Raw genomic sequence first — 19,176 nt, forward strand, 5'->3', positions numbered from 1 at the left:
AAAACTTCTGCAGGAGGCAGTTGTAGCATTCTATAATGCCAAAAGTTTGGTTCTACCTAAAATCTCTTGCATCGAAATGACTAGAATGGATTTATTTCACTAGCTGCTTTGTTTGCAGAACTTCTGTCAAATATTCTCCATTTGTGCTCTGTGGGGTTTGGTTTGGTTGGTTTATGTTCAAAACCTGGAGTTCTCAATGCACGTGAAGTGTGAAACCATAGCTGAATACTATCCTGATGCTGGCAGTACAGTCAGCTCAAGGAGTTACTACTCCTGGTCAGCTCCCTGAGTTCCTCCTGCCGTGTCCTTTCTGCAGTTTGCTGCTCCAAACTGAGCCAAATCTACTGTTTGTGGAGGGTTTCTGTGAACCGTATCGCTAAACCTATCGACGGGCTGGGGTCAGGGCAGGGGGTAGAGAGCCCGAGCACGCGCTCAGCCAACCCGGCGTGCAAACCCAGCCTGACATGAGACTACAGCCTAAAGCTCCGAACTCAGCGAGCATAAAACTTAACAACTTAGTTTTCTAAGTTTCAGGTAACTTCTGTTTTTGCTCCCATTGGCATAATTGGCGCTGACTAGCCAGAACTGTTTTTCAAAAACCCAAATAGCACATCTTAAACTGGAATTGAATAGTATCTTGCTGTTGGGTTCCTCTCCACGTTGAGTCTCTTAATGATATATATAGATCCTCTAAAAACTCAGTATGTTTAACATCAAAATATTATTTAGTACATACTGAGACACAATAGAGTGTCAAATTAATTTATTAGATTCTGGGGCAGATTGGTCCGTGCAGGAGAATGGGACATTGTTTCAGTTGTCAGCTGGTTTTGTGCTACTGACATGAGGCACAATGTACCTTTCAGCACAGAGGGTAAATCATCATCCACATAAATAATACTGCAGTCTGGTTTTAACCCCTAGTATACTGCCAAGCTTTTTCTCTAGAAATCAGAAATGCTCATGAAATGTGTTTCACTCCGCTCCACAATCAAATACAAATTTTCAGAGGTTTGGGGAAAATTATTATAGAAGTCTTACTCAATCAGACGTTTCAGCATTTTAATTAAGGCATCCTGATACACACATAACTTGATATTAAAAAAAAAAAAAAAGCAAAAATGGATGGTAAGCTGATGATTCTTGAAGTATTAACAAGGAAAATGTGCAGCTCATTTAAAATTACGCTGTATGGTCATAAACATAGCAAGGCTGAGAGGAAAATGAAATGGCCAAACCCTGAGAGAGGCTCTGATCTTTCAGCCCGTGACAAACTCTACTCGTGCTCGCAGGCTCCGGTTCAGCAGAAGGTTTCACAAGGTATGCGGCACTATCCTCTAACGAATCTCTCTTCCTCCAGTTCAATTAGTGCATCTAAACTCCACGCCTGCGTCTGCCTTCACTCTCCTAGGCGCCTTATTTGTTACGCCTCTTTGCTGTGCAAATGAAGCGATAGCTCCCCTCCACCGAAGGCCATCAGCCATTTGCAGCCAGCCCTGGCCTCCAAACTCCAGCCCTGGCCAGAGGCATCACCAGTCAGCGTTAGCGGCTGGCTGTGAAATGAATTCCAGTGTCGTGGTCCTACCTGCCACCATACCTCCAGCCCTGCAGAGCTGACACAGTGGCCAGAGAGGATTAACCCTCATTAAACCGAGTAAACTGTTAGTTATTTAACAGAACTACCTGTGGAATTACACAGCTGTCGATTCAATGTAACAGCAGTCTCTAGGACAGGCTGGGGTATTTTAGCATTGTTTATCTGCAGCATTCATTTACCGTGGAGTTCACAGACTCTATTCCCGTCAGGATGAATTTGTCATTTGTGTGGGCTAAAAAGGCATATTTGAATCCCAGAAATACAAACAACAGGAGGTTTAGGAAATGCAATTTTCACCAACTGATTATTTTAGTCTTTGCCTGCCCTTGAAAACCTGTAGTGGTCCCTGCAGCAGGACTTGCCCAGTACTCATGACTCGGATGGTTACTGTACAGTCCCACCTGGCGAACCACAGTTTTCAAACTACACGGGCTGAGAAACAAATGCAGTGACCAGGTAGCCAATGCATTGGGTTGATGATCAGGAGACCTGCCTATTCTCTTTTTTTCCTTTTTTCTTTAAACCTAGGTCTGCCACTGCTTTTGCAAGTGACTTTGAGCATGTCATTTCTCCAAAGATTTCCATTTATAGTCAGAATACAACTGCTACCACTACTAACCTCCTTGGTGATGCTTCTTGGACGTATGGGTGTGAAGCCCTGTTTCTCAGTTAGGTATTGTTAGCTAGCGTCTGCCCATGCCGATTCACTGACAGCAAAAAATGTGAAAGTGTGTAAAATCCTAAAAAATGGTATTACAAATCCTTGTGTGAAATGAAAAATAAAGTCATGATACCACATTCACTGTTACTACCGGATCTGGGCATTCCAGATCACCTGGCAGGACAGACGGGATACAGTCAGGAGAGGATTCGCAATTAGCGTTTTTGTCAGGTTACCTGGAACAAATAATAACATTTATTCCACCCTGATACTTCCTGATATTCCACCCTGTGTGATATCTACAATACATTAGAGGGCTCAGAAAGACAGTGCCTCATTTGGCATGAAGTCTGCCACAGTGGGATGATCCTTTTACACGCTTTTCATAAACATTAGCCAGCAGAGTGAGTTGGTACCGCTTCAGCATTTTACCTGACCTAGCCATGATAGTTTTGAACTATAAGGAACCACCCTAATGTCAAGTTTTCTGTCTTGTGAAACCTTATCCTTCGATGAAATCAAGCATCTCAGCTTCGTCAGAAAAGTCCTTTCAACACCATTTCCTCTGAATGACCAATGCTAATTGTTGCTGGTTACTTTACACGTACGTTTCACATACTTGCCGTTCACTGGAAAGTGCAGAGAGACATTTTGATAGCAATGGAGACAATCTCCATTTACCACACAGCCTTTGACATCCTTTGACGAGGGATCTCCAACAGGCAGGACAAGACGGTGTTCTTCCCTTACCAGAGCACGCACAGGCTGGCGTGTCGACAGACTGGCCAGCTGTAGTCCTGCAGTAACTCCTCTGAGTACGTCAGCCTGTCAGTCAACAACACAACTTTGCTCTTCAAATACGCAGCCAGCACGCATGCATTTCTGTTTTCAAAATGGCATATGTAACTTGCTCTTTCAGAAGAGGTTACAGTTATCCTTTCTTCAAAAAGTAAACCTGTGGCATTTTTCACACGTTTGCTACTTTTCACAAACGGCTGCTCCATGCATAAAAGGTCAGTGTGAGGGAACAGGTCTGAGATAAAACCTTTCCCCCACTCAAACTGTGACTTTCTTTTTTTTTTAATCTTTCTTGCTCAGATAAGCACACACGCAGCTACTTTCAAAGAGAAAAGATGTATTATTGTAAAGCTATACAAGATTATTATAAAGCTATGTTTTCAAAGTCAACAACCTTGATCCTCCAGTCCCAGCACTGGGAAAAAAACCCACCCTATTAAAGTGAGTGAATGAAATTCATCTGTGCCATATGCCCACAGAAGCAGCTGAACCAGCTATGTTGTACATAGGCTTCTCTAAAAGCTAAGGAGGCATGCTGTCTTACAGCCGGTTCTCCCTCTCATTCTCACCCAGGAGAGCTTTTCCAGAGTGTGGAAGGAGTAAAGGCAGTTTTGTGGAATAAATACCGCAGTAGATGTCAGCTTATTTATTTAAGCCTGATGCTACTACAAAACAATGCGCATATCCTAATCCTGTCCAGAACTGCTTTTACAGATGCTGCCTATGCAGAACTAGTTTTATGGATGTAACTTAGATAAGTTACAGTGGAGCTTAACTTACTTACACAGCAATTTCAGCTGTGATAGGTAAAGAGAGGGGCTCATGCTCCAGTCTCCCCAATGCACTCAGCTTGGCTTCTGCTCCCCCCCTCCAATCCCTCAACGTTAGCACAGCAGAAGAGCGAGCGGCAGCCCCGCAGACCCCATGCGCTTGCTCTCACCAGTGCTCTGCACTCAGTGCAGAAAGTGTAATGACATCTCCCATGAAATTGCTCTCTTCAGCTTCTCAGGGGAAAGATGGGTCCTACAGCTGCCAGTGAAACTTCAAAACCATTTCCTTGTTTGCTGAGCTATTGTAGCATTCATAAACCATGTGTGTTGCCACTTCTCTTTGTTCCCTTTTGTCACTCTTTAAAAAAACAAACTCTTTTCCCCCCCCATAAACCAGAAAAAAATATTTTATTAACAACATTTAAAAACAAAAAGTTATTTTGTTGGAACTAGACGACCTCTCAGAATTACCACAGCCTCACATACTGGCTAGCCGAGCAGGCAAGAGACACCGCGACTGTGTTGGCTGCATCATGACTGCCCCACATCTCAGTGCAACGCTGATGTGAATGCCTTCCCATTCAAACCCACAGAAACAGCCTGCTGAGATTTTTCTCCTGGGCAAATCCCTGAAGCTGTTTAGGCCCAGGAGTCTAGGACCATTTTGTCCTCATTTCCTACACTGCAAGAAGTTAAGGCGTACTGAGAAGTGCATTGGTGATTTTCCTTATTTTACAGATCAGGCATGGAAGAAACTTTAGGTCTGATAAAAGCTAAGGTAGTTTTGAGACACAGATTGGAGCTGCTTCGAGAGAAGATCTCGATCTCCATGCTGAACTCCCAACAGCTGGTTCCTGCTGGAGCCCCGTACAACAAAATGGTGGTGACCTCAACACAGGTCTTGGCAAAGGCACCACTAGGAGCAGGTTCACGTAGGACACCGAGGCACTTACCATCAGCTTGACATAAGGCAGATTGAGAGAGAGCGAGAGAGAGGGGGGTGGTCTCTACAACACCTTCATATCTACAGTGACCAGTAGCATGTCCCAATCCATGATTCCAGTAAGTGCTGTGCCATGGCCTCTGGAGACTGCGGGTTTATCTTCATCTCTGGTAGATGGGAACAACCTGGGGCTGACAACTCTCTCTTTAGGGTCTTCCACCAGGACATGTCCTCCCCATTCAAGTTTTCACAGGAAGGGTGTCGAATCCTCCTGTGACAGCAACTGGTACACCGAGCACCCTTCCCACAGACAGCAAATTTTGTGGCTTCAGGATACTTATCTGGCTAGGTCAATGGCTACAGACTGGTCAAATGTGGAGGGAAGGTCCAAAAACAACCAGCAGACAAAGGACTTCTTGCTCGCTGAACTGGTGTTCCTAAGATACTCCACATAAGGCAGTGAAGTACCACACCACAGAAGATTTTGTCTGCTTCCTCCTGACCTACACATCTGATAAAGAGTGATAGAGAATCTGGCCACCATCTTTTGTGGGAAAATAATTGCCAACCAGGAAATTAATTCCTCAAAGTAACTTTGAAAGCCTCAACCAAACTGTCTAAGATGATTTCTTTCTAAAAACTGTTAGTGTAGAACAAGTTAAGGGATTGCAAACCCATGCAAGTCCCCTTGATGTCAGTGCGAGTCCTGCACCTACTGCTGGAGCTGGGATTTCACTGTTGGTAAAAGGGATTGAAAAGAATAAAAAAGAAAACAGAGTAGCAATTAACTGATCATTTAGAAAATCATAGTAAGTGTTTCTCATCAGTGTGTATTAACTGCAATAGTTATAACCACACTGATGGTAAAAAAAAATTATGTAATTCTCTAATTTCCCCCTGCACATGCAAATAAAAATCAATTAAAGGCTACTACAATAGTAACAAATATCTAACCAACAAATGTCAAAGGCTGTAATCTTATCACATTAGTTTTCAAAACCTTTTACATAACTTGCATAATTTAAATATTTACAAAATATAAACTTTCTTGTCTTATCAAAAATAGGTCTTTGCACATTTAAACAACAGAAATCCTTTCACGTGATGCTTTTTAAGCCAGGCATTAAATCATTGCATAAAAATAAACAACCTTTCACAGATGTGAAATAAAACTGAGCCAACATATGGAGGGGGAGAAAATGTTATCAATAACTGTTTAAATATTTTAGTGGTGTGAGCCAATCCATAAATTACATTGTGCATGGAACTTACTTAGGATGCAACCTATTGGAAAGTTCTTAGCTGCTTATTCTATAAGAGAAAGCAATGTTTTAAAGTTTTTTTCACTTTATGGAAGATTTCTTTGGGCTGAGTCTCACATGGCTAATTATGAAAATGACGGTGAACCACCAGCAAGATGGTTGAACACGGCAGGTTATCGCATACAGTCCAACAGTGGGGTGACAATCAGCTGACTCGCAAATTGTGTGTTCAGATACTGAGGAAACGCCTATGAAGGATTTTATTTCCTTCAAATACCAAACTATATTTCTGTCCCTCCTCAGACCTGTCCTTTGTGCGTTTGAAAGACAACCTATAAAAAAAGTCCCGAGGTTGCTATGTGGTACACCATTCACGTTCACCAAGCTGTGCTCCAACCCCTCTACTCTGGACACAGCTTGCTCCATGCCAATGGGCCCTCCTCATCTGTCCAGGCAGAGCCCAGCTCTCTGCGGTCACGCACATTTCTCAGTGCCAGGTGCTTTCCTGCACATTATGCAGGAGATGGCTTTCCAAAGGGTCACAAAGCAAATACTTCATGGTCAACAGCAGAACATTTCCCCCCTTTTTTTTTTTTTTCTAAAGCCTGCAGAAATAAACCATCTAGTGGATCCATCTAGTCCTAGTTTTAGAAATACAGATATAAAGATTATATCTAATGTATCTTACACATCCTCTTAAATCCTCAGTCACTGGCTAACGAGATCTTGAGTTTTCTCCACTGCACCTACTGACCACATGGACCTTCAGGATGCTGTGGCTGTTAAAGACTTGGAAAGTTTTGTGTCTGTCCCTGCTCATGGAGTTATTTGTTCAGATGTGTCACCGGGAGTCCTTTTTTGTTGTTTTAGCTGTCCCTGCGAGCAGGCTGCTGTTCGCTCAGTTGCCCTTTCACATGCCAAATTCTTGGACTCCCCGCTGTTTGGCAATACCCACTCCCCTGAGGCTCATCCCCCTGCAATCCCACACGGTAAGAGTAATTGCTGCCTGTGTGGCAGTTGCGTGTACCAAACTGCGCGGGATGGTTTGGCCATGTTTGCTGCACTTCTTCTTATTTGCAGGTGTGTACGTCGGTCATGGTCTCGCACCGCCGGCAGCGCACGTAGCAGCACCAGACAAACTTGCATTCACACCTTTCCACGTGCCTGACAACGTGGGTGTTGTACCCGCGCCCACAGCAGAGGAGGTTGCAGCCATCGGGTCCCTCCGAGGTGCGGTTACATTCCCTTCCCTGAGTCCCAGGGATCCCCAATTTTTGGTCTTCGACACAGTAATTGGGTGATTTGTTTATGTACAGCAGGTCTTCTTTCCCAATTGGTACTTTCCGCTGGCTTTTCTCTTTCCTGCGTAGCTTTTTCTTCAGTCTGTCTGATATCTGTATGCTGTTTTCATACTTATCCTTTAAAAACCGGCCAATCTTTTCAAAGGAGGACATCGTTTTCCAACAAGTTTTCACAGCACAGGACCCAGAAACACCATGACAACGGCAATCCACTGACATCAGCTTTGCTACAGCCTGAAAGCAAAGGAAAAACAATATTTGGATGTGGTCTTTCATTCATTAGGAATACTGCCTGACATCAGTAACACAGAGGTCTCGAAGTATTGAATATTACAGCTATCACTCCCATTTCAGCGACAGGGAAGCCAGAGCACAGGAGGATAAATGTTAGGAATCAGGTTTCCAACTCTGGACCCCTGCTATGGGAAGCCTGATCTCCAGAAGTGCTCTGCATTTGCACTTTGCAATGGCGATAACGTAGCAATATTGAATCGCAATAAGGAAAGCTTGTATTTCTGGCTGGATTTTCATTCTGGAGGATCCTAAATACTTGAAACGACACGTCCTGTGTCACTGCTCCCACCGCTAGAATGCAAACAGCTCCCGTGGGGAATAGCAGGAGGGAAGCAGAGACTGGACAGGTAACGGCACTGTTCCTACACTGGAAGACATTTACTGGGCAGGCCTATGCCATCTTTTAAGGCTGCCTTGTGGCTACCATCCGGATCACTAAACGTTCACAACGTAGTCTGTAACTAAGGCCACAGGAATGGCTCGAGGTTGCACAACAGTGCCTGTGTGACCAGCATGGCTCAGCATCGGAAGCAGCGCAGCGTATGGGCTGGAGATGCCTCAGGGCAGACCTGTGTTGGAAGAGCAGGAGGACGGCCACATCTCTGAGCTGCAGGTAAAAGCCATCAAAGGAGCCGCTACAGGTCAGCAGAGCTATCTTCAGGTATTCTGGAGTAAATCTCAGGTGTTTACCACTTACGGGATCAAACCCTGTTCTTGTAATTTAGACATAGTAGTACTATCATGGGTTTCCAGTGTTTCCAGTTGCATAATGGCTCTACTTAACAAACTTTGATTGTTGCATTCACATTACTTTTATACCTTTCAATGTTTTAGCAAAATTTCCGCAGTTATTACCAACATTCAAATACCCTTAGGTGAGCTACTTTTCTACACCCGTGCAGATGCAAGCACTGGGCTGAACAATAACTGTCTGACCAACAATGGGAATCTGCAGCCTGCGATAAGCTTTTGCAACACTCAAGAATTTTGGCTCAGTTTATACAAGACCAAGCCTCAAAGAACTGGAATCTGTAAACAAGCAGTAACTTTCTTTATCTGGAACTGCAACTCAAATTGTCAGCAGACAATCAATACTTCCTTCTGGAATACCTAATAGTCAGAGTATACGATTAGACTTGTGACACATCTCACATTATAGTTTGGAAAAGTGCACAGAAAAATCATCGCATGCACAGATATAGCAAAAGGACAAGATATCATAATTTTTGTTTTGGTTTGGTTTACTTTTCCATTAACGGACCCTCTGGAGCCATCCTGTAGACTCATTCAGGCCAGCGGTTAATGGTGTAGAAAGCCTATGTTACCATCTTCCATTTTCTATCCTTTCCCCTCATATTTAATTTCCACAATAAAGGCAATTGGGAAGTGTAACGGAAAGTGTGAATTTTAAATGAATTCATAGTAAGTTTCTCTTAAAACTTCTCATGCAGCAAGGCAAATACAGATTCAAATTACTGCTCTGTGGAGGAACCACTATTTCCCACAAAATGGGAAGACAAACCCCACCTCCACCCCAACTTCATGATATTTATTAATGCTCACCCTAAACCTTCATTTACTCCACAGCCCCCACAAATAGTAACCACTGTCAATCTATGTCTTTCTCAAACTGTCTTAGGGAAAAAAAACCCAAACAGAAGACAACTATCTAACACCTTCCTCTGTTTTTTCCTTGAGAAAGCAGTTTCATTTGTGCCTGTTCCTAAGCCCTGATTCTGCAGTGAGACCGGAGCCCTGAAATCCTACCGAGCCCCACTGACCCTCTGCAGGACCAGAAATAAACTCAGGTCCCAGACTGCTTTGTAGCTCAGGCAGCACAAATGCCATCCTCAGAGTTTCAGAGCTAGTCAAGGCACAGAACAGATAAAATGAGCAGTTTCTACCCCTGTGTTAAACTGGGACTTTTCATCACGGTAAATGCAGTCACCGAAGTTTGGGACGAGTCCGACATGGTTAAATCCAGTGGGAGCTGAGGCCTCCTGGCACATTCTGCCTCAAAGATATTGACACAAGACCAAGTTGGTATTTGCATATAACTCTACAAACATTATTAAAAATACACATGGCCAAAGTGTTTGCCTGGAGTCGTATCTCTGGTGAATGAACAGGACCTATTTGTTGGTCGAGGTTACTACAGAAGCCAAACAAGCGAGGTATTCAAAGAACCATTAGCAAGAAAGAGCAGGTGTATGCCCTGACCTAGAACAGCCATAAGCCTTCCAAACTAAACCTGGTGAAGCGGTGCACCAATACAGGAGATATTTCTACATGCTGTGGAATGCTTTTGGGATTGGAGATTTTTCCCCACCCTTGGAGAAATAAGAATATTGCAACAAACAGACCCTCACCCCAGAGCACACGCAGATTCTTTCACTGGCAAATCAAATGGCAGTAATTCTTGTAGACACTTCTCTTCCCTCCTTCACAGGCTCGTTTCTGTTTAATAGACAGGCGTGACCTTATGCTCGTATCTCCAGAATCTATCAATAAGGAAATCACTGCGTAGTCAGAATATGCATCATTAAGACATAACAGTGATTGAGGCAGATGACAATTAGAGATCCAAGGACAGAAAGTCTTTGTTAGACTACAGATAACCTAAGAAAATGCCAAGGGCAAGAGACACACAGTATTGACAAATACATTTTACACACAATTTACAAACAGAAGGGATTTAACAGTATTTTCCAATTTCTAATGACTAGTTATTTGTATCAAGACAAGTAACTGGAATCTCAAAGTAGTTCGAAATCACATTGTGCTGTAGGATTTATAAGGTTACAGATTTAATCCTTGCTCTCACTGCAATATGACAGGGTACTAACTAGGGAAGAAACAACAGGGGAAAAATATACATTGTGGTTTGGGTAAAGAAGTGGGCATCCAAGTCTGCTAGAACCAGGCATAGTAAAATCTGGATGAGGCAGAAGGATCCACAAATTGTCAGAGGAAGCCCTGGACATGTCTGCTAGGTGCTAAGGGTGAGATACTTCCATGTGGGCAAGTAGCCCAGTAGATAACACTCAGAGTCCTCCTCTGAGGATAAATTAACAAAAACCAAAGGGAGACAGAGTTTCTAAACAGGAGCAGCAACTGATGTTGGAGTCTCAGGTTGACATAAAAATATAAAAATGCAGCATATATTGGCAGTGTATGGAAGATCAAATCAATGCAAAAACTACAAACGTGGTTGAGTGTGGAAGCACTGAGAGCATCTGTAGCAGTTACAGACATTTGGGGGTTTTTCATTCTCTGTTGCTCAGGCTTCTCACATGAAGCTTTGATGCAATCTGTTTTAGAATGATTTATGGTGTTATCACAATTGTTCATGAACCCAGGTTATTGCTTCCTAGCTGCTAGGATGGGCAAGTTTTCTGATTGGACTCCAGCATATTTTGGGTTGCCTCTACTGCCAGCACAGGGAGCTGACATCTTGCTTTGGCTGACCACAAAACATGCCGCTGGATCTCAGGCTGCCGTGTGAACTTCAGTGAACAAGCACTCAAAGCTGAACACCTGGCAAAATTTAGGGACTAGGAATCTTCTCTTGCCGTTTTCTTGCAAACACACCTAAGAGGGTGCCTGCAGAGCCAACGCAGTTCTGGTGGGACGCGATCAGTGTGGAAATGAGCTGGGTCCACGAGCGTTGTGTTCAGCCACAAGCCCACCGGAGCAGCTCCTCTTGCCCCTGTGGCCTGTCACTGCCCTCAGCTCTGGTGGTACTAGCGCAACAAGAGTACAGGGGTAAGTGATGAACCGGATACAGTGCTGAACACTGAGCTGTGTTAAAAATTAACCTGGAAAAAAAGATCATTTTTAAACTGACTTCCTTTCACTGATCAAATGCAATTAACAGAGGGAGCGGCGTGGGTTGGGAATTTGTGGCTAGAACAGGCGGGCGGACAGAAAGTGGAGATTAGTCTTCAGCAAAAGAAAGTATCAGTGCGACTGTAGTTTATATACCCCTTAATGCCAATTAATGCTTAATATCCCCAAGCTGAGCTCTCTGTTTGCAGGCACTGTTCTCAGCTGTGAGACGGGGGCTGCCAGTACTTGTTTTTGCAATGGGAACCGATGCCTGTAATCAAACAGCCTAATTTAAGCCACTCGTAGAACTAATAGGACTATTCATGAAGACAAGCATATGTTCCACCAGAGGTACAGCACGTAAGAACAGTTGCAGACTGTTGGTGGGTCTGTTACCAACCCACAAGAATCAGTAAAAAGAAACTCTGATGAGCCAAGCTATTTCAATGTGAGAACACAAGTCCTGCACACCAAATAAATTTCCACAAGTGCAAAACTGAGTAGAATTCTTCAATTTGTAAAAAAAATACTAATACAATAATAGTCAACCCACACTGCCTGACTCATTACAATGATGAAAGATGATGAACACTTATCTTGTGGCAGAGTAAGGAATGAAATTGGGATCTTCTGAGGTTCAGGTTAGTATCCTAAACAGTGGACAGCCCAGTCAAAGGATCCTTACTGTTTTAAAATTTATATTTATTGGATTTAACTATGAGATGTAGAAATGTAGAATAGTATTTTGTACGGAAATGGGAAAGGAAGAAGAGAATTCTGCACATACCAGTTCCATTAGTAACTCCAAACAAACTCAGAAATATTGTCCCTGCAAGACTGCTCTTGCAAGATGCAGAACCAGGAACATGATAGTATTTATTACAAAAGGTCATAAGGTACCAAAATATATTGCAAAACATCCTTCTTGTAAGCCCCAAAACATGAAGGTCAACATTTTCCAACATCTAGTTAAGAATTTTGAAACTACAAAAATCAAGAGTTCTCCTCAACTTTACTTTGGCTAATATCACTGCTAGAAATCCCAAGTACCAACCATAAATATTCTCTTTCACTCAGGAGAGTGGTCAAAATATTTGCTTTATCCTACAGTTTGCCATTAAGTTACAAAATATTTATTTGCAGAAGCTGACTAAATACCTTGCATATTTTCTTCCAAGATAATGAACAACAAATACACCATTGATACAAAATCAGTGAAATAAGGATCTTCCAGCCTTTCAGTGGATTATTTTTTTAAAAAAAAAACCAACAAAGAAGTGTCTTGGAAAAGGAATAAACATATGTCTCGTGTGCACCCAATGAGCCTGTGACAGCATATTTTGAGAGCCTCGTTGGAGAGCTCAGTATCGTGAAAAGCATGAAACCCTGAGAGGTCCTCAGGACCTGATGGATCTTCTTGGGCCAGATTCTACCCTGTTCCCAGAGACTGACAGCCTAGTCTAGAACTCTGGTTTCATGAAGTTATGTATGGTAAGAGGTACTGCTCAACATGAACAGTAATAAAAGATACTACAGTTGCATAACATTAAATATGTGGATTCCAAATCAATTATATTTTCACGCATGTAACAAGTATCTAAGACAACTTTGGATCCTATCAAAAATACTATTTCTGGAAAATGAGGACTCACTTAACCTCATCCTCCAACCCCTTGTAGCTTTAGCTCACTATTTGAAAATATGTTATCTTCAGCTGAATGCACTCTTCCCCTTTGCCAGTCACTCCTGTCCCCATGACGCAGGTGTGCAACTGTCTGTGCGACCGCTATAGGTGAGGTCAGGGAACTGATCCAACTGTAAAGACATCAACCCCCCAAAAAAGTTTCTCTTCCAGGCTGTGTGTGTGAATATGTGTGTTTTTAAAGCTCCTTGGTACAGTTCACAGCGCAAGAGCCCAGACAGTTGTGCTGGCATACCTGCAGCAATTAGAGATGAGCACAAGGGTGGTGCTGGAAGACCATAAGCAAACGCTGTCACTGAAGACAAAAGGACAGCAAACTACGGTTCTACTCCACTCTTGTGAGACCCCACCTGGAGTACTGATGTCCAGCTCTAGGGGCCCCAGTACAAGAAAGACATGGAGCTGTTGGAGCGAGTCCAGAGGAGGGCCACGAAGCTGATCAGAGGGCTGGAGCACCTCTCCTATGAGGACAGGCTGAGAGAGTTGGGATCGTTCAGCCTGGAGAAGAGAAGGCTCTGGGGAGATCTAATTGTGGCTTTCCAGTACCTGAAGGGGCCTACAGGAAAGATGGTGAGGGACTGTTTATCAGGGAGTGTAGTGACAGGACAAGGGGTAATGGGTTTAAGCTGAAGGAGGGACGATTTAGATGAGATGTTAGGAAGAAATTCTTTACTGTTAGAGCGGTGAGGCACTGGAACAGGTTGCCCAGAGAGGTTGTGGATGCCCCATCCCTGGAAGTGTTCAAGGCCGGGTTGGATGAGGCTTTGGGTAATGTGGTCTAGTGGAGGGTGTCCCTGCCCATGGCAGGGGGGTTGGAACTAGATGATCTTTGAGGTCCCTTCCAACCCAAACCATTCCGTGATTCTGTGATTCTACTGCTGCTGCTAACATAAAGAGCAGGGTATCAAAGAGAAGACCATCTAAACACAGAAATCACATCTCTCTTTCTCTTTGAAGTTCCTCTGGAGCTTTGCACTCTTCTTCCCTACACTCCCACTGTCACCCTAACCCAAGAAAAATAGCATTGTCTAATGACAAACATGAGTACTAAAATAAAAATTCATATCTGTACTGTATATTAAAAATCATGAAATTAAGAGAGATAGTTTTATGGAGATGATTATCTCCTCCCCTAACTGACTCTCTCTACAAGCATGATAAATGACCCTTTGCTATTTCCCTAAGGAAATAATCACTTAATCTTCTGTTCCTCTTATTTACATTAGCTGACTGGCATCTAATTAAACTCACAGTAACTGTTGTCAGCATCTGCTTAGGTATAAAGTTTGCTTCTTCTACTTCAGACCTGAAAAGGGCCTATGTCCCTGAAAGATTTTCTGGTTTTCCATTTATATACCTGAATTGAATAAAATAACATATATTACCTTATAAAGTGTAAAAATTAGTTTAAATTAAAATAGTTTGCAATGATACCACCACGGCTCTTACGATGGCTTACTATGGTTAGTCCCCATCTACGGCAGATAGGTAAGCTGTTTTCAGTAAAACCCACTGATGCTGCTTCTGGCTACAGGAAATTACCGAGTTATGGTGGAGTCCATCAATATGTGTAGTCAAAACCAGAGGGTCTCCATTTCTTTTCTTTAGTTATAGCTGTGTCACTGACCAGAACAGATTTAAAGTATTATGGGGCCAGAGAGAGTCATTAAACACTTACAACGTTAAAAACTCCAAGGTAAAGCAGAAAAAGTAATTTTAAAGCCAGAACCAGAATCTGAGTCTCTGCCATTCCAGATGTAAGCCCAAGCACAGGACTGCAGACTCACACCTCCCTATATTGGCTTCTTCTGTCCCCATTTATCATCCTCTGCAGAACAAGACAGAAGGACTGAACATCACACACACCCACATTCCTTCTGCAGCTGTGGGTTTGAAGTCCCTTGGGCTGAAGAAGAGCTATCTGAAGCCAGTCACCCCTCACTTCTCTGACGAGTGCCCTAACCAGTGGGATACTTTAAAACAGGAGTGACATTTCCATCCCATCTTGTTAAGTAAAAGCTTAACTCTCAGTTTCCTCTCTGAATGATTCTGCTCTCAGATGCAGACCCCAGACCGTGGATACCAATGGGGTAACGATGCCTTATGTCCCCTCTCTCTGCTCATTCAGTATTAGAGGGAAGTAAAAATGCAGGTCATGATAATAACAGAATATTACAGATAATAAATGAAAAAAACTCCTAATGTATTATGCTGATAACAAGACTATTTTGAGTTTGCTACAGAATATCAAATATCTATTTGAGATTACTCTGGTTATTAGCCCAGATCTAATTAATATTTTGTGGATTTTATTTCAACCTATGAAGTTTACTTAGTTAAAACCAGCTCTGATTCCGGGTTTGTACACCTCTGCTTCAGTGGTGTTAATGCTGTTCTTGCCACTGGCCCCATCTGTACCTGCAGTCAAGGACAGGCCTCGTTTGGTTAATGACATTTTGTCAATGAAGATGACCAAGTAACTGCTCCCATTTCTGAATGGTGACACATACCTGCCTCCCAGCCTCATTGTTGTGCAGGTTCATCACCGCCAGCCCGCTCCCGCTCTTGCCCGTTACATCCTTAACGGGCACATCCAGGAACTTTCTGCTGAACGACATTCCGTAGTGGATATCATCGGAGCAGCCGCCCCAGTGCCAGCCCTCGCTGGCCGAGCCGCCGTGCCGCAGGCTCGTGTCGCAGGAGCACTCGGTCATGTTCCCTGCACTGCACGATCGCGTCACCGAATGCACAAGGCCCGCTGATGTCACTGCGTATATGAACGCAGTCTCCTTCGTGCCTACAAAGCAAGGCATGAATATATTACTTCATAACTCCCTGATTACCTTCCTGGCGGAGCTGTAGAAACCGATTTTACAAGCCAGACTATTTATTATTAAAAGGGAACAGTTACAAGTTTAAAGTCATCACAGCTTGGTCTGTAGAGTTAACTTGTTTAAAGCAGTGGATGTTCATGTCCAAGACTTCAGGGCCTCTTTCTATGACCATGCTATTAATGGTGCTGTCTCTGACTGCTTGTACCATGAGATTTTTGGTAACTCCTATCTAAATTTGGTTGGGAACTTTATTTGCCACAGAAACTTTCAAGCCAATTAAGTTTTAATAATAAAAAAAAATCAAACCCTAAACAAACCACACCCCAAACCCCTTACTCCACACTCCACTTTTCACTATTCATATTGATTTGGAGAAGAAGAAAAGGTTAGTTCAGATCCCAGAGAAGGAACTTGAATCTGTCACGATCCCGGGTTACTTTGGTATAGGGCCAGAACTCACCTCATGCTAAATTTAGCAAACATTGAGGTTGTTCTAATTCACAAAGGTTGCAAACAGCTCCAAGAATCTTAAACCAGGCAGAAATGGAGATGGCACAAGGATATTTAGGCCATGTGCTACTCCTAGAACAAGCTGGCCATGGGAAAAAACAGCAGTATAAAAACCCTTTAATTCTTATATCTCAGAAGAATCTTGGTGGGACCTGCCTGGGCCTCTTCAGCCAGTACTATTCTCTGTGACTTCTGGCATAATGTGGCACAGATTTTTAAACCATGTTAAGCAAGGTATACTCTCTAAGCAAACTGAAAATCAATGCCTGGCCATTAACTGCAGCTAAAATTTCACTTTACTAATTTCCGCTGTTTTAAAAACAAGTTGTTATTTCCAGTTTCCCAAGTTTCCACTCATGGGCGGAGAGTTCCTGTTTGTCCCTCCTGTTTGTATCAGTCTGTGGTGCTGGTACCATCATAAAATGCTCCCACAGAACACACTAGTGAAGCTTTGTGGGTTAGCAGTGCCACTCATTTATGGGTTTGTAGGAAATGTCCTCCCCATTGGACAGAAGGGACTAACATACAACACATATGGCTACATGTGGTGGCGTAAACTGCTCCTGCTCCCTGTTTTTCTTCTTTTCCTTTTTGGAATATTCATCACACTTGATTGCTCATTTTATGTTTTCATGGTTAACGTTTGGGGTTTTTTCACTGTTGCAGTATAAAGTGAAGATTGCACAAACACAAAATGAAGTACTACAATACTTGAGTTCACATCAACGGCTACAGCAAAATCACTGAGCAGAGTGCTCAAAAGAATCTTGTGGGATCAAGACCATTTGATACAAACAAAACGTCCTTATTTCAGAGTAAATTTCAGCAGTGCCATCGTCAGTTCATGCAACAAAAGCAGCTTTGGTCTTGCTGGGCTGAGCAATACTGCATAACTGAGCACATACGATACATTTTAATGTAATTCACATTGCATACGGTGCTGTGAGCAGATTCTTACCTGCAATCGAGTGACCTTTTCGAAATACTATGTGTCATTACCGCACTTATTTAGTAATTATGACATAAGGGGATAAACCCAACATCAGTCTAAGAATAACAACATTTCAACACAATTAAGTGGATCTAGTTAAAGGCACTGTCATCCACCGACGTATTCAGCAAAAATTACAATAAGGAACAATGATTTTGGAAAGACAGTGGCAGGTTTTGTCAGCTCCGTGCATTTCGTGTACCTGTGTCAGCCTCCCGGGGCGGATGCGGTAACCGCCCGCCACGACGGCACTCCGCTGCCCGGCGCTGCCGGTCCCCGCGCCCGCCCCGCCGGAGCCCCGGCTCTCCGCCGCCCTCCCCACGGGACTCCTCCGGTGAGAGGAGAACCGGGGAAGCCCCGCGCCCCTCCCTGCCCCGGCGGGGCGGCGGCGGGCGCACCTGCGGGCCGGCGGCCCCGTGGGGGCGGACACTCACCGCTGCTAAGCTGGTGCCCGAAGGCGGCGGGGGCGGCGGGTCCGCGGCGGGCGGCGGGCGGCGGGCGGCAGTCCCAGCGCTCGTGTCGGAACTGGCTGCGGCACTCCTGGAGGCCGAGGCGCGCTCCCTCCCGGATGGCAGGCACCAGCTCCGGCTTCTGCTTGCACAGGTCCTGCTGCCGGCGGCTCAGCGGCGGGCTGGCGCAGCCCGGCTTCTCCGGCCCGCCGGCGGCGGCGATGCCCAGCCACCTGCAGAAGCAGCCCCCCCGTCAGCGCCGGGCCCCGGCGGACACGAGGGGACGGGCGCCGCGCAGCCCTCCCTCCCGCGCCCGGCTACTCACATCCAGGTGCCGCCGGCGGCGGCGGGGCAGAGGGCGAGCAGCAGCGCTGCCCGCAGCAGGCACGGTCCGAGGGGGGCCCCGCGCCCCATGGCCGCCGCATCGAGCCCCGCCGAGCCGCCGCTGCCCGCCGCCCGGACCCCCGGGCAGCAGGGACCGAAGGGGACGGTCGCCAGTGGCGCCCCCCTACTCGGCTCTCTCCTCCTCGAGGGGCAGGGGGCAGCTGGCCGGGGGAGCCCGGGCCGTCGGGGGGCCGTCCCGGGGAGGATGGGCTGGAGGGGAGGGCAGCAGGAGGGGAAGCATTGGGAGCGCTTGATTCCCTTCAAGGTGAGAAAGTTGGGTTTGATGTTTTCCCCGGCTCCGTCCCCGGCTCTGCCTCCCCCGCCGCGCATTGGCCGCCCGGGGGCCGGGGCGGGCCGGGGCGGGCCGGGGTGCGTCGGGAGCGCGGGGGCTGCGCACCGCTCCGCTCCGCACCGCTCTGCACCGCACTGCTGTGCCCCGGCCGGGACTGGTGCAGCTGCTCGCCAGCCCCTCTGCGGTGCTGCCCCTTTCCTCTGGGGTGTGAAGCGCTGAGAAACTGCTGCGAGGGGTGCTGGCGGGGGTCCGGGTGTGGCAGAGTGGGGCTGCAGGCAAAAGAACCTGTGGGTCTGCGGTGATTTCATCCACAGAAATTTTGCACAAAATATTGATGTTAATAAATCATAACATTCCCCCCGCATTTTATTCAAATTTTCTTACACTTCAGCAGCATTAACTAACTGGCTCCCGAGTAGGCATCAATATTCATTAGGACACCATTTGTCCACTCCTGTTAACTTCAGTGAGACAGGCTTATCAGCTACTGCCTTAATAATTGTTAGTTACTCATTTTGCACATTTAAAAGCCAATGAGTCAGCCAGCACCTGATGAAGAG

The 19,176-nt window shown here is 45.1% G+C and overlaps 1 protein-coding gene across 1 annotated transcript; it reads right to left on the reverse strand.

Annotated features, from left to right (window-relative positions):
- Positions 1-1,060: 1,060 nt before the first annotated feature.
- On the reverse strand, positions 1,061-18,938 carry WNT16 (Wnt family member 16). The gene is made up of 4 exons (XM_054813232.1): positions 18,266-18,938; positions 17,926-18,173; positions 15,667-15,953; positions 1,061-7,566 (listed from the first exon to the last, which is right to left on the reverse strand). Exons 1-4 carry the CDS (start codon positions 18,922-18,924, stop codon positions 7,102-7,104), a joined length of 1,659 nt encoding a protein of 552 aa, XP_054669207.1. The 5' UTR covers positions 18,925-18,938; the 3' UTR covers positions 1,061-7,101.
- Between the last annotated feature and the right edge of the window lie 238 nt (positions 18,939-19,176).

The sequence above is a fragment of the Grus americana genome, chromosome 1, assembly GCF_028858705.1.
Source record: "Grus americana isolate bGruAme1 chromosome 1, bGruAme1.mat, whole genome shotgun sequence".
Lineage (NCBI taxonomy): Eukaryota > Metazoa > Chordata > Aves > Gruiformes > Gruidae > Grus > Grus americana.